Genomic DNA, 14,989 nt, shown 5'->3' with positions numbered 1-14,989 from the left:
AGTGAAGTTGAAAGTAGGTAGAAAGAAGAAATGGAGGGAAAAAAAGGAGAGGAGTATGGGGTAGTGCAGGAAGGGACAGAGGGGGAAAGGAAGGAAGGGAGGGAGGCAGAGGAGGAGGGAAGAAAGAACAGATACTTTTTTCCTTACCTTTCCTCCTTGGTAAGACGGGCCAGTTTTCTGGCTTTGTGGGCAAGGATAAATCTAAAACATACAAACAAGAAAATGGGGGGAAATCAATGGATGCTATCATTTTGGCCTCATTTCTATAGCTACACATGTGACTAGTGTACAAGTTAAAAGTAAACCAGAAGAAACAAACAACACACTATCTTATTTTATGTTCCATGTTTTACTATTTAGGTGTTACATTTCTGACATTAAACTATACCTTCTAGTTTTAGGAATTCAAGGGACTAAAAACAGATCACTGGCCATAATTTTGCCTAGGGGTATACCATGACTAAGCCATCTCCCCATATATGGCTGGTGGTCAATAGGAATACACCCTGGGTCTCAAATGCCTATCTAAGATGTGCCTGAGACTTTACAGTTCCATCCAGTCCTTGTTCTTTGGTTCTGTCTTCAATATGCTTCTCCCTAGTGCCCAGCATTCTAGAATCTGCCTCCATTTCCAGCCCTATGATTGTCTTCAACAAACCAACTGGTTTTGATCTCCCTCTTTTGACCTCTGGCTCTCTCTGAAATAAACTCATACATATCCTAAGACCCATCTCAGTTTTGGCTGCTCCAGGTAACCACCACCTCTCCATCCCCATGATATCCGCATCTGCGTTGCTCTTCCCTACCAAACTGAGGACTGGGCTGGTCTTGGCTTCTCTCTTATGGGAAATCCCAGCATCCCACATAAGTACCATCAATGCTCCTGTAGCCTCCACAAGAAGCCTTCTTAGTGGAACACCCTAAGTCAAATCTTCATATCATGCTTTCACAAAAGATAGCTTACCATAATATATCAACTCCCAGTGCTAAACATGAAGAAGAAAACTAGTATAACACATTTTAAAATGTTATTAATATTCTAATTCCTTTCTAAGTTTTTATTCATTGTAAGACATTATTTTTAATTTTTTTTTTTGGCCTTGCCATGTGGCTTGCAGGACCTGAGCAAGGATCGAACCTGTGTCCCCTGTAATGAAAGTGTGGAGTCCTAACCAATGGACTACCAGGGAATTCCCAGAAGACATTTGTAAAAACTAAATAAGATCTTTCTTACTGCTGGATTTGGAGAAAAGTGACATTGGGTAAAAAATTATTGAACAAAGTTTGGGACACAATTATTGACAGTATAGGAATATATTGTCAATATGGAAGATCATCACACCACCACAAGTGTGCCTTACCCTATTATGGCAGGATAGCTGCCATCAGGTTTAGTATCATCCAATGTGTAGGCAACTGGAGCTTCCTCTCCTTCAATAATCATGCTTCCACAGTAATCTTGGAGAAGAACAAAATGGCAAAAGACATTCATCACCCTATCAAATGACCTGTAGCAGTTACAATGAAGCATACAGTTTTCAATTTGAGAAGCCCAAAGGATGAAAATAAGACCTTATACTCTAAATATATGAAGGCAAATCAAACTGATGTTTGGAAAGCGGAGGAGCCAACATTTGGTGAAAAACTCAAATGCTAAGTTCCTCTCTGCAAAGAAGCAATGTGATATCATGAATTAATCCAGGCCACCATTAAACGAAATCTTGTTTTCCCTTACCATTACCACATATGTCCCCATTTCTTTTTTCACAAGAAATCACATAAAACCAAAGATGTGTGGAAGACATGCTAGTCTATTCCTGTAAAATAGAAGGCACTGAACATTCACATTTTATGAGGGGCCACTTAGATGGTGCTAGAGGTAAAGAACCCGCCTGTCAATGCAGGAGACATAAGAGATGCGGGTTCGATCCCTGGGTCAGGAAGATCCCCTGGAGGAGGGTATGGCAACCCACTCCAATATTCCTGCCTGGAGAATCCCATGGTCAGAGGAGCCTGGGAGGTTATAGTCCAAAGGGCCGCAAAGAGTCAGATATAACTCAAGTGACATAGCACACATGTACTTATGCTAACTAGTTCTTGATTATCTGTGGACAGGGCAGACAGCATTTCATACAGCACCTCCAGAACAACTTGGGAAACAATTTCAGCTCATTCTGGACAAAAGTGCTTGTCTGATTCTCCTCCTGAACAAAAATGATATGTAATTTTAACAAAAGAATACAACAGAGCAATGGTGAAAATGTCAGGGCAGAATTTTTAATGTTAGAATAAGATCCTACTACAGTGTACCACTCTTCCTGCTCCATCATTTACTAGGAAATTGGGGTTGTTTGAACAAAGTTATGGTCGGACACCTTGGAACGAAGGTTGTATAGAAAATCCAATGAGAGGGCGTCAAAATGAGGAATAAAAACTAGAGAAAGAACTTGGAGGATATGCAATGCCCCCAACCTGTGTGTGAGCAGGCATACCTGTAGACCTTTTAACCTGCATTTGCTTCTCTGTCTCCCTTCATGACCCTCCCCACTTTGCATCTGTGAGAATCAACGTCCTAGTCGGTCACTGGAATGAGGGGCACTTGCATGCCCCTCAGGTGTACTGGGGCTAGGAAAAACATTGAGAAAAACTGAACTACGGGGAGAAGAAATGTTTAAAGTCTGTCCTAGAATTTAAGAAGATTTAAGAATACAAGAGCTAAGAAATCACAGTGTTATAAGAAGACAAGAAAGAAGATAGGATGTGATGAAAGAAAAGAGCAAGGGCACACTGGTCACATAGTCAGCTGAACTGGCTGGGGTGGAGGCCCTGCTTCCTGGGCAGAGACACTGCTTGGCCTCTGCACCACCCAGGTGCACTGGGAGGAAGCAAAGGACCAAGGGGCAGAGAGAAGAGTCCTGTTCATGCCAGGACAAATCATGTGACCACAGTGGTATTTCTGTCATTTGTAGGTAGAAACCTCAGGAGTTCTGCCCATGCACAGGGGACTTCTGATTAACTTGGTCCCGGCTTACTCTTAAAAAGGGGCATTCAAGGACGTCTAGACATTTAACAAAGTCCTTTAACAAAAGAAGCAGACAAAAGCAGAAACAAACTAACAAACAAAAAGGAACCCTCGGGAAAAAAAGACAGAGAGTAAAGTGGCAAGTAACATCCTCAGGGAAAAAAGAGAAGATATTGTACCTATGGTCAGTGATAAAGAGGACTATTCCCAGGTGGTGCTAGTGGTTATTAAAAAAAAAAAAAAAAAAAAAACAAACCTGCCTGCCAACACAGAAGATGTAAGAGACGTGGGTTCGAACCCTGGGTCAGGAAAATGCCCTGGAGGAAGGCATGGCAACCCACTCCAGTATTGTTGCCTGGAGAATCCCATGGACAGAGGAGCCTGGCGGGCCACAGTCTATAGGGTAGCACAGATTCGGACATGACTGAAATGACAGTACATGCATGCAAAGAGGACTATTCAGAATAAAATAATGCATAAGAAGCTTTTTTTAGTGTGGGAGTGTGGAAGGAGGAATGCTGAGCTGATGATCACATTCATCTGGAAGAATAACTGATATTTACCAAGGACAAAATTATAGGAAAAATAATGAAGAGAGAATGTGTGTGCGTACTAAGTTGCTTCAGTGGTGTGTGACTCTTTGCGACCCTATGGACTATAGCCCTCCAGGCTCCTCTGTCCATGGGATTCTCCAGGCAAGAATACTGCAGTGGGTTGCCATGCCCTCCTCTAGGGCATCTTCCCAACTCAGGGATTGAACTCAAGTCTCTTAGGTCTCCTGCATTGACAGGCAGGTTCTTTACCACTAGCTCCACCTGGGAAGCCAAAGAGAGACTCTTGTACCAGATATTAAACATATATATTATAAAGCCACAGGGATTACAATAGTACAAGTGCTGCCAAAGGACTAGATAATAGAAATCTGTGTTCTCTAAAGTGGAATGTGCACACCTAGATTGCACATCTGGATAGAGGAGAAAGATATTAGAAATTCTTATTTTCAATTTTAACTGTTTGGACTACTTTTATATCTCATAATAAAGATATCTTTTCTCTGACATAATTTAGAAATAATATATTCAGTGTTTTTTTGTTTAGTCACTAAGCTGTGTCCGATTCTTTTGTGACCCCCATGCACTGTAACCCACCAGGCTCCTCTGTCCACGGGATTTCCCAGGCGCGAATACTGGAGTGGGTCTCCATGCCCTCCTCCAGAGGATCTTCTTGACCCAGGGATCCAACCTGCATTTCCTGCACTGCAGGTGGATTCTTTACTGCTGAGCCACTGGGGAAGTCCCTTTTATATAGAGTGCTACAAAAAAAACATTTGGAAACCAGTGACAAAGATCAGAGAAAAAGAATGGTTGGTCCAGAAAAGCCCCATGTAGATATATTTCCTAGTAAGATGAAACCACCATAAACACATTTTTAAAAATGATACACTGGAAGAAAATATTTGCAACAGATGCAGAAAAAAAATTAATGAGCACAGGATAAAGAGATAATTGACAAAATGATTTTACATAGTTCTGAAGCCTTATTAATGATAAAACTTACAAATTCTAGATAAATGGGATATTTTCCTCTACTGATTGGCAGAAAGTTAAAAATATTATTAGCTCATCTATCAAGGTCAATTGATTTCATAAATGCACTTTTACAAATTTATCAAAAGGAAATGCTCCTATTCAAATCTTCAGAGTGATACGGAAGAAGCTGTTTTTTGCAGCATCATATATAATAGCAAAAACTTGGAAACAATGGAAATGCCTATTATCAGCATAACTACTGGACACATTTTGATAGAGCCGTACAGGGAATTACTGTTTATTCGCTTGTTGAAATAAAGGAGATTTAAATGTCAAGATGTGGAGAAATGTCTGTGGTCACGGAGGGAAGCAGCTTAGCACCAGCAAGCTCTGCATGGTGGGTCACTGTCTAGTTCTTTGGAAAAGATAGATTACTTGCTCAACTGATGCACCAACCCAGTAACAGTCCTAAATAGAGTGTCCTGCAAAGGCGGAGGATTAGGAGGCTGCAATGTGATGGAAAAGGGTAGATACAGTAAGAACTGTCCTAAGGGGAAAATGTGGAACTTTCCCCCTTTGCCTGCAGCACAACTTTCCTCTCATCTTCTATAATCTAGGTCCTCATTTCAGTCCACCCTTCCCTTTGCCCTCAGCCTCAGGTACTGATTGTTCTTACCTGGCCTCCTCTTGGAAGAAAAGGAGCTGTGATGAAGGTAAATGTGATAAGACTCTAGCATTGTGCTGTTCAATATAGTAGGCATGTGTGGCTTTTTTACATTTGAATTTTTTTTCTTTTTTTTAAGCTTTTAAATTTCATATTGGAGTAAAGTTGATTAACACTATCTACTCTTTTTCAGATTCTTTTCCCATTTAGGTTATTATAGAATATTGAGCCGAGTTCCCTGTGCTATACATTTAAGACCTTGTTGGTTATCCATTTTAAATAGAGCAGTATGTACATGTCAATCCCAAACTTCTTAACTATCCCTCCCCACAACCTTTCCCCACAGGGTAACTATAAATTTGTTCTCTATGTCTGTGAGTCTGTTTCTGTTTTGTCAATAAGTTCATTTGTATTTTTTCTTTTTAGATTCCACATATAAGTGATATCATATGGCATTTGTCTTTGTCTGGCTTACTTCACTCAGTGTGATAATCTCCAGGTCCATCCATGTTGCTACAAATGACATTATTTCTTTCTTATTAATGGCTGCATAATATTTTTTAAATTTAAAGCAATTAAAATGAAGTAGCCATGTGTGGCTTCTTACATTTGACTTTAAAGCAATTAAAATGAAACTAAATTGAAAAATTCAGGTCCTTAGTCTCATTAGCTACATTTCAAGTATTCAATTCTCAACACAAGTGACCAGTGGCTGCTGTACTGGAGAGAACCACTCTGGAACATTTCCATCATTGCAGAATCTAGTATTTTAGTGGGCATCTCTGTAATGTTCTATCCAGCAAAGCAACACACTTATTGAATATCTATTTATACAATAGAATCCTGACACAAGTGAGAAATTGCCTGGAAATTTTCAGAAACCCCATCTTTGTGAATGGCTCTATAAACTCGTACTTTAAAAAAACTGTATCAGAAAGTGTTAATAATCTATTTTCACAAAGTTTTGTGAAAGGATTAAGTAAACATTATATTGAATTATGATGTACCGTACTAAGTTGCCTCAGTCGTGTACGACTCTTTGAGACCCCATGGACTGTAGCCCACCAGGCTCCTCTGTCCATGGGGATTCTCCAGGCAAGACTATTGGAGTGGGTGGCCATTTCCTCCTCCAGGGGATCTTCCCAACCCAGGGATCAAACCAGAGTCTCTTACATTTGCAGGTGGGTTCTTTACCACTAGCACCACCTGGGAAGCCCATATTGAATCGTAAAAAGAGTTAATCATATTCTAAGGAAAGTTAATTCCATGAGTTTGTGCCAATGTACTTTACTTGACGGAACTCACCTTAGAACCTGGATGAATGTTTTATGCCCACATGCTAAGAAAAACAGTTATACGCAAATGTGTAACTTTGCACCAAGTTTCTTGGACCTTCTACCAAAGAAAAGTACTCACCCATATTCCTCCAGAAGGGCTCTTTATAATAAACTATACTCTTGATGACTGTACCCAAAGGTACACGAGTGATCAGCTGATTTCTCATCATTGGCAGAGGGGGATTGAAGTGAATCTTCATGCCCAGAACAGGAGGAACAGCGCTAATCACATACTTAGCCTGGAAAACAAAAATGGCGTGATTAAACATTGTTGGTGGGTTGTTTTTGCTCTTTTTTTTAATGTTTCTCCCTCATTTTACCTTCATCCCCTACTCAATCTCTTCTTAACAGAGAAACTAGAAGGGCCCTGTTAAAATCAAAATGAGGTCTGATTGTTCCTTAGTTCAAAACCTCCAATGGTGTCCCATCACACTTGGAGTCAAAGACAAGTTCTTCACAGTCACTTTCAAGGACATACATGAGAGGAACCCCTGTCACATCTCTGATCTCATCTTCTGTTACTCTCCCTCACAATCCTCTTAATATCACCATTTTTACTACCTTGCTGTTACTTCATTATGTCAGGCTTGTTCCTACCTCAGAGCCTTTGCACTGATATTCAGTCTATCTAAAAAATTATTCCCCAGAGAGCCACCTGGCTCAATCTGTCATCTCTTTGGGTTCTGCCCTCAAATGTCACCTTCTGAGTGAGACCTTCCTTGATGACCTTATTTCAAATTGCATGACCAATTGCCCACCCCACCTCTGACACCACCCCCCTGTCCCTTTCCTGCTTGTTTTTTTCCACAGTACTCATCACTATCTGGCACTGCCTATGTTTTAACTATATATTTGATTACAGCTTGTCTCCTTCACTAGAATGTAAGTCACATGAAAGCAGGCAATTTTATCTGTTTTGTTAAATGCTATGTTTCCAACTCCTAGAAGAATGCCAGGCACATAGGAAGCACTTAATATGTATCAAATCAATGCTTTCTTTGGTTTTCTAATTCTGCAGGAGCCCAATACAGAGGATTGATAATATATATTTTATAAATCTTCCGACTTAGCCCCAAATATTATGGTTTCCTTTTCCTTTCTTTCAGATAGATGTAGCTTTTTCACTTTGGGCAAAGGCATTGTCTGTGAAGTCTGGACTGTTCTTGGCTTTATTTACACTCTGGTTACCTATGGTACTCTGGTCTCTTCCACCTGTTTTAAGGCTCTTGGTTACCTCATACAATTCACGGTTTAGGGTCTCCACAAGGACATGTTCTCCTGTCTGGTCAACGTGGATCACAGGCCTCTCCAGCTTCACTCGATCCCCCAGGAGGTCCATTATCCGCTCACTCACTTGACCAGATCCACCCACAAATTTCCTCTCCTGGAAAGAAAAAAAAAAAGGACCCAAGAAGTGAGTAGGAAATATAAGAATAGATACAAATTGCTAAATTGCTAGTTTTCCTCACACATCTTTACTGTGTGAGGTATTCAGCTTCACGTGGCTCTTGTGGCTGTTTTTTTCACTATTGTTTTCTAGCTAATGATGGATGCGTCTGTCCTCAGTCGCTTCAGTTGTGTCCTACTCTTTGAGACCCCATGGCCTGTAGCCCGCCAAGCTCCTCTGTCCATGGGATTCTCCAGGCAAGAATACTGGAGTGGGAAGCCATTCCCTCCTCCAGGGGATCTTCCCAACCCAGGGATCCAACTTGGGTCTCCTGCATTGCAGGCAGATTCTTTACCACTAGTACCACCCAGGAAGCCCTTTCAACAAAATCACAGATTTTCTAACAGTCACATTTCATGCTATGTTCTGATGGGCTCCTAGGTTCCAAACTCAGGTGGACATCCTCAACCTGACTTCCAAGTCCCACCTGGCTGGCCACTGCCCCCGCTCTGTGTCCTACCTGCCTTCTTTGATTGGGTTGCTGGGCCCACCACTTGCCTGAACCCACATAGGCCTGTTTCCCCTTTCCTTGTCACTCAGTCTCAGAACCTTGCTGGCCTCAGTTGCTTCAGTTGTGTCCTACTCTTTGAGACCCCATGGCCTGTAGCCCGCCAGGCTAGCCCAGGCCAGCTTACTCCCTGTTACATTCTTGTCTGTCTCACCCTGGGTCAGGTACCTGCTGTTTCTGTGGTCACTGAGGTCATTTCACCTCCCTGAACCCCCTTGTCCCAAGCCCAGGAAAATGCTTCAAAATGTTCTGTGTGATTGTACACACAGTTGAACTGACCACCTCCTCCTACATGTTCAGCGAAATTTTAAAAAGACTATTTCAAATAGTTCTTAGAAGAAGAAGGTGAAGGAGAAAGAGAACGGAGGGGGAGAAGGAGAAGGGAGATGAGAGGAAGGAAGGGGGAGGAAGAGTAAGGAGAGAAAAGGAAAATGGCTGTCAAGCAGATTATCTAAGAACTCTAATCCATTTCCTACAGTGCCCAGCACAGCCCCTTATACAAGGCTGGGGTTCAGGAAATAAGCAATGAATGAATGAATGAATGAATTCCGTGTGGTGCATGTGTTTTTAATTGAAAATATATTTCTGATTTTCTCTGTTGAGCTTTCTAAGAAGTACCCAATTCATCAGCCGGTCTCTTACAAACTTATTAAACAATCATCAAATGTATATCCAAATGGAAGATCGCAAAAGTACATTAAAAAGTCTAATTTTTAAATGCTATTGGCCACTGGGTTGTCACATTTGCTACCTAACAACAGACTCCCCCTTTCAAAAGTCACTTTGAGCTGCTATGCTTAAACTCCAAAAGACACAATCGTGCCTCCAGCTCTGTCTGTTCATGACCGAAGGATGGATGATGGCAATCTTTCAATTAGGCAGTGGTGGTTTTCTGTTGGAATGGTCCGGGTATGAATGGGTACCTGCCCTCCATTGGATGTTGAGAAGATCCTGGTTGTGCCCCCACACTGCTTCACATACCACAGGAACCAGAGAGCGGAGACCTCATGGATCTCTGCAGTGACGCAAAGGTTCACAAAGAGAATAGCAAGCTGCTTCGAAGATCTGCTCAGGAAGAAATAAGAGCGACATTGGCAAATGCAGGGGAGCATCTTCTTCATTGTCTGGAAATTATTCAAACAGCAAACTTACTTGGCTAAGTGGAATGCAATTTGGCAAGTTGCAGAAATTCATCACTAGAATCTAATATTATAAAACATGACATCAGAGATTTGGGGAATAAGAGATATATTTTCCCCTTCATCAAAAGACCTAACTCAGAATCAGGCTTCTCTAGTGGCTCAGGTAGTAAAGAATCTGCCTGCAATGCAGGAGACCCAGGTTCAATCCCTGGGTCGGGAAGATTCCTCTGGAGTAGGAAATGGCAACCCACTCCAGTATTCTTGCCTGGAGAATCCCATGGACAGAGGAGCCTGGTGGGCTACAGTCCATAGGGTCACAAAGAGTCAGACATGACTGAGCAATTAATACACACATAATTGCTCTCCACACACTTGCTACTCTTCCAGTCATCCCCATCTCAGTAAAAGGCATCACCATTTACCCACTTGCTAAGGCCAACACACGAGAAATCAACTTTAATTTCTCTTTCCATCACTCTCCACCCCATCCAATCCATTGGGAAGTCCTACTGTTTCTCACCACATCACTCCATCTTCATCACTACCAATTTGGCAACCTCTCTTGCCAAAGTTATTGCAATTATTTCCTCCAGAGTGGTCTCTCTGGTTCCACTTGTCCTCACCTAGTATCTATTTACCATGCTTGAAGCCAAAATCTCTTTATTGCCTTTGCCTCTGTGATGCTCTTTTTAAAGTGTAAATCAAGTCACGTCATCCCCCTGCTTAAAACCGTCCAGTGGCATCTTTTCAAAACCAGAATAAGATTCAGATCTTTTACCACAGCTTTCAAAGTCCTAAGTGGTCTAACCTATTTGTATGTTTTCTATTTCATCCCATACCTTCACTACTTATTCTAATATATCCTCAGAAAGAGGAACTCTTTTTTTAAACTAAATTTTAAAATTTTTGTTTAGTTAGTTAATTATGTAGTTACTTTTGGCTGTGCTAGGTCTCCATCGCTGTGTGGGTTTTTCTCTAGTTGCAGCGGGTGAAGACTACTCTCTAGTTGTGGTGTGCGGCCTTCTCACTGTGGTGGGTTCTCTTGTTGTGGAGCATGGGCTCTGGGGCTGTGTAGACTCAGTAGCTGTGGCACGCGGGCCTAGTTGCTCTGTGGCATGTGGAATACGGGTTCGATTCCTGGTCGAGGAGGATCCCACATGCCACAGAGCAACTAGGCCCATGGACCAGCAGGGAAGCCCCAAATGAACGCTTACATGTTCATGAAAGTGAGCACCAGCTTCTATATTCCCAGCACACTGGCATTCTCTATCATTTTACCACAGTATCATTTAAACTCTTTTCACTGTCTTATCTTAATTATTGGTTTATTATTTTTTATGGCTGTCTCCCACACTAGAATATCATCAGTGAGATGGGAATCTTAACTTTTTTGCTCACCATAGTGGCCTCTTAAATAAAATAGTGTCTGGCACATAGTAAGCACTTAATAGATTACTTGTTATATGACTGAATGAACACACATTGATGAGAAATATCAATTCAACATTATTTTCATTTTATTTATTTATTTTTTGGCCATGCCACACAACTTGCAGAGCTTCACTCATGTCTCAGGAGTAAAGAATCCACCTGCCAGTGCAGGAGACGCAGGAGACCCAGGTTCAATCCCTGGGTTGGGAAGATCCAGTGGGGAAGGAAATGGCAGCCCACTCCAGTATCCTTGCCTAGGAAATCCCATGGTCAGAGGAGCCTGGCAGGCTACAGTCCACAGGGTCACAAAGAGTTGGACACAACTGAGCAACTGAACAACAACAAAACAACTTGTGGGATCTCAGTTTCCCAACCAGGGGTTGAAGCTGTGCCACAGCCTGGAATCCTTAACTACTAGGCCACTAGGGGGAACTCCCCAAACATTATTTTTAAATGATCTATGAGCAAGGAGATCAAACTAGTCAACCCTAAAGGAAATCAGTCCTGAATATTCATAGGAAGGACTGATGTTGAAGCTGAAACTCCAATACTTTGGCCACTTGATGCAAAGAACTGACTCATTGGAAAAGAACCTGCTGCTGGGAAAGATTGAAGGTAGTAGGAGAAGGGGACAACAGAGGATGAGATGGTTGGATGGCATCACTGACTCAATGGACATGAGTTTCAGCAAGCTCCGGGAATTGGTGACGGACAGGGAAGCCTAGCGTGCTGCAATTCATGGGGTCGCAAAGAGTCAGACACGACTGAGGGACTGAACTGAACTGATAATGCTCAAAGGATATGATGCTAGGTGATGTACCAAGTATAGAATTAGTCACAGTTACCTATTCGGTTATTTTAACACCTGATGGAAGACCAGCTCAAAGAATGGAGGAGGCAAAAATAGATGAACTTTTGCTTGAGGCTGACAGGTAAATAATGAGAAGTTATGTCCTACCTGTAGCCACACCAGAAGGTGAAAGATCTCATGCAATTCCAACAACTCAGTTACGTCTAACAGATCCTAAAATTCACCAGGAGTAATGTGTACTCTGGAATATCTTTAATTAGGATCAACCCCGCTTTTGACTTTGACATAAAACTTGCATATTGTTTTACATCTGAGGCAGAATTTGCCACCTGGTAATGCTGACAATGCATGGAATAAATAATACCGTTTTCCACTTATTGAACTCTTTCATACTCCATGGTTTTTTTAAACCCACTGTCTTACTGATTTGTTATAAAAATGACAGTTATTATTTTTCCCCAGTTCACAAGCCCCAAAACTGAGTCTCAGGGAGCTCACTAATTGTTATCACTGTAAACCACATCATACATGATTCAAACCTCATGTTTTTAATACCTCAAAATGCTTTATAATTAATCAGCTGACCTCGAAGGGACGAATACTTACCAAGGGACACCTCTCTACACTAGTGTACCTTAGCTCTGGAAGTCTGTAGAATCACACAACACACACCAGTTACTTGTGACGATGTTTGCAACCATAACTACCTGGGAGCACTTTTGTGATATTCCCCACCATTAAGCCTGAAAATAGTGTAATATATATGTTGAAGTGACTTAAAGTTAGTTTTGTATGATTCCTCATGATAATGGAAGGGACGGAAATTGCTTACTCATGCTTTCTTTGCAGAGGCAATTTTTGTCATCTATCTAAAGCAAATATCCAAAGAATGGTTTAAAATATTACTTCAAAGTAAAAATATCCTTTGCTGTTTCCTGATGTCTTGTTTCCTTTGTTCTTTAATTTTCGGACAATATAAGGTAAAGGGAGTCATAAATAACTAAAATCTAATATTGCCCTAGCTAGATAACCAATATCAAACATAAAAATAGTGCTGTGACGGTTACTGTTGCCACTTTGGTAAGAAAGAAATAACTGGTTTGAAATCAAGGGAAATCTATAAGTCATTCTCTCTGGAGGGTCAGACCATATCTAATGCTTTATTTGATTTACTCTGGGAGCTTTAGTGGGAAAAGAAATGAGAAGAAAAATATCTGAGGGATGGAAGGTCAAGGAAGCTAGTACAATAATATTTTTGTGTTCCTTGTCCTGTTGACTTTTTAAAAGGTAAACGTTACTATATTTTCTACATGGAAAAAATATATATATTATATAAAATTTGGAAAATTCATAAAAATAAAAAGATGAGAGAATGAGTATCTTCCACATTTCTGCCTCCCCCAAAGATAATCCCTAGACTCATTTTGGTGCATTTTTTCTAGTTATAGATTTTAAAAAGCATATTTACATAGTTGTGACTATATCATAAATTCAATGTGTTTCTTAAAGCTTATTATAAAATGATAATAACAGACAGAATGATCAACATTAATCTTTGAATGTATGATTGTACTTTAGTGTGAATCACACTAGGTTGGATATGGTAGGGATTTAGTTCAGCTCAGTTCAGTTCAGTTGCTCTGTCATGTCTGACTCTTTGGGACCCCATGGACTGCAGCATGCCAGGCCTCTCTGTGGATCACCAACTCCTGGCATTTACCCAAACTCATCTCTATTGAGTTGGTGATGCCATACAACCATCTCACCCCCTTCCCTTTATTTTATTTATTTTTAAAATATTTATTTGGCTACACTGGGTCTTAGTTGCAGCATGTGGGATCTAGTTCCCTGACCAGGTATCAAACCTTGGCCCCCTGCATTGGGAGAGCAGAGTCTTAGCCACTGAACCACCAGAGAAGTCCCAAGGGTTATTCCTTTGAAGCTAGGAAATGATATCATAGTTATCTTGCTTAGGAAAAATTTAAAAATTACCTTGTGTTCATATAGTCCTAACATCTCAGAATGCAGTATTTTGTCAGCCAACAACCTGAAATATTCACTAATGGGAGGACAAGGCCAACGACTATGACAGAAAAACTCAGATCTCTGTGAGACCAAAGAAATATAATTAGTCTTATCTTCAATGAGCTTTAAAGCTCTCTGGAGAGAGAAGAACTTATGAATTTATTAAAAGCTTTTTGTAACAGGAGTTATAAAACAAATGCAGGTAATAAATACTCTATATTTTGAAAATCTCAGGTAAAAATTTAAAACTGAATACTGCAGTTTTATTACAAAAAATACGTTGTATCACAAGCTACATTCTCAAAAAATGTGGTAAATCACATGTGTTAAGATATAATTAATAATAGGCATGATTTCATGACAATAAAAGGGTTTTACTCTTTCAGAATTTGTTGCTTTCAAAGGCTGAAGACATAGGACTAGTACATGTTCATCACAAACTATTATATAATAATAATGGCAATGATTAAAAACTGGAAGTGACTAAAATGTCTAATGATAATAGATAAACACATTATGATATTCACTTTTCATGGAATAGTCTGCAACCATGAAATATGGTGTTTGATGAAGAATTTTAATTACTTGGACAAATGTTTGCATTGTAATATATGTTAAAAAAAAGTTCTAATGGATGTCCATTGCTTGCAATGCATATACTGTTTTCTTTTTAGAAATGATATCACATTGTACATACTTGATTATAGCCTGCTTTTCTATTTGTTTAATAATACAACTTTTTCAAGCCATTAAATATTCTTCTACAACAAAATTTTTAAAGATTTTAGGGTATTCCAGTTTTCAGACAAAGCATAATTAATTTAACCAATCTTCAATTATGAGACCTTTAGATTTTCCTTTTAAAAATAATGCTTTGAGGAAATTCCCTGGTGATACAGTGGTGAGGACTCTGTGCTTCCACTGTCAAGGGCCTGGGTTTGATTCCTGTTCAGGGAACTAAGATCCTGCAAGCCACGTGGCCAAAATAATAATAATAATGCATAGAAACGAATGAAAATGAAAACACAACAACCCAAAACCTATGGGACACTGTAAAAGCAATACTAAGGGGA

At 40.3% G+C, this 14,989-nt stretch overlaps 1 protein-coding gene across 1 annotated transcript in view; it reads right to left on the bottom strand.

The window, feature by feature from the left end:
- The window catches only part of MAOB (monoamine oxidase B), a 104,995-nt gene that overhangs the window by 13,199 nt on the left and 76,807 nt on the right, over positions 1–14,989 (bottom strand). Inside the window, exons 6-10 of the mRNA XM_081567284.1 lie at positions 9,431–9,572; positions 7,787–7,936; positions 6,632–6,791; positions 1,362–1,458; positions 148–201 (exon numbers count right to left, since the gene is read on the bottom strand). Coding sequence (XP_081423410.1) covers positions 148–201; positions 1,362–1,458; positions 6,632–6,791; positions 7,787–7,936; positions 9,431–9,572 — 603 coding nt within the window. The remainder of the gene's footprint in view (positions 1–147; positions 202–1,361; positions 1,459–6,631; positions 6,792–7,786; positions 7,937–9,430; positions 9,573–14,989) is intronic.

The sequence above is a fragment of the Giraffa tippelskirchi genome, chromosome X (genome assembly GCF_054371585.1).
Source record: "Giraffa tippelskirchi isolate mGirTip1 chromosome X, T2T-mGirTip1v1.2.pri, whole genome shotgun sequence".
NCBI lineage: Eukaryota > Metazoa > Chordata > Mammalia > Artiodactyla > Giraffidae > Giraffa > Giraffa tippelskirchi.
The sequence above is the reverse complement of the archived record's forward strand: the minus strand, read 5'-3'. Positions and strand labels throughout refer to the sequence as shown.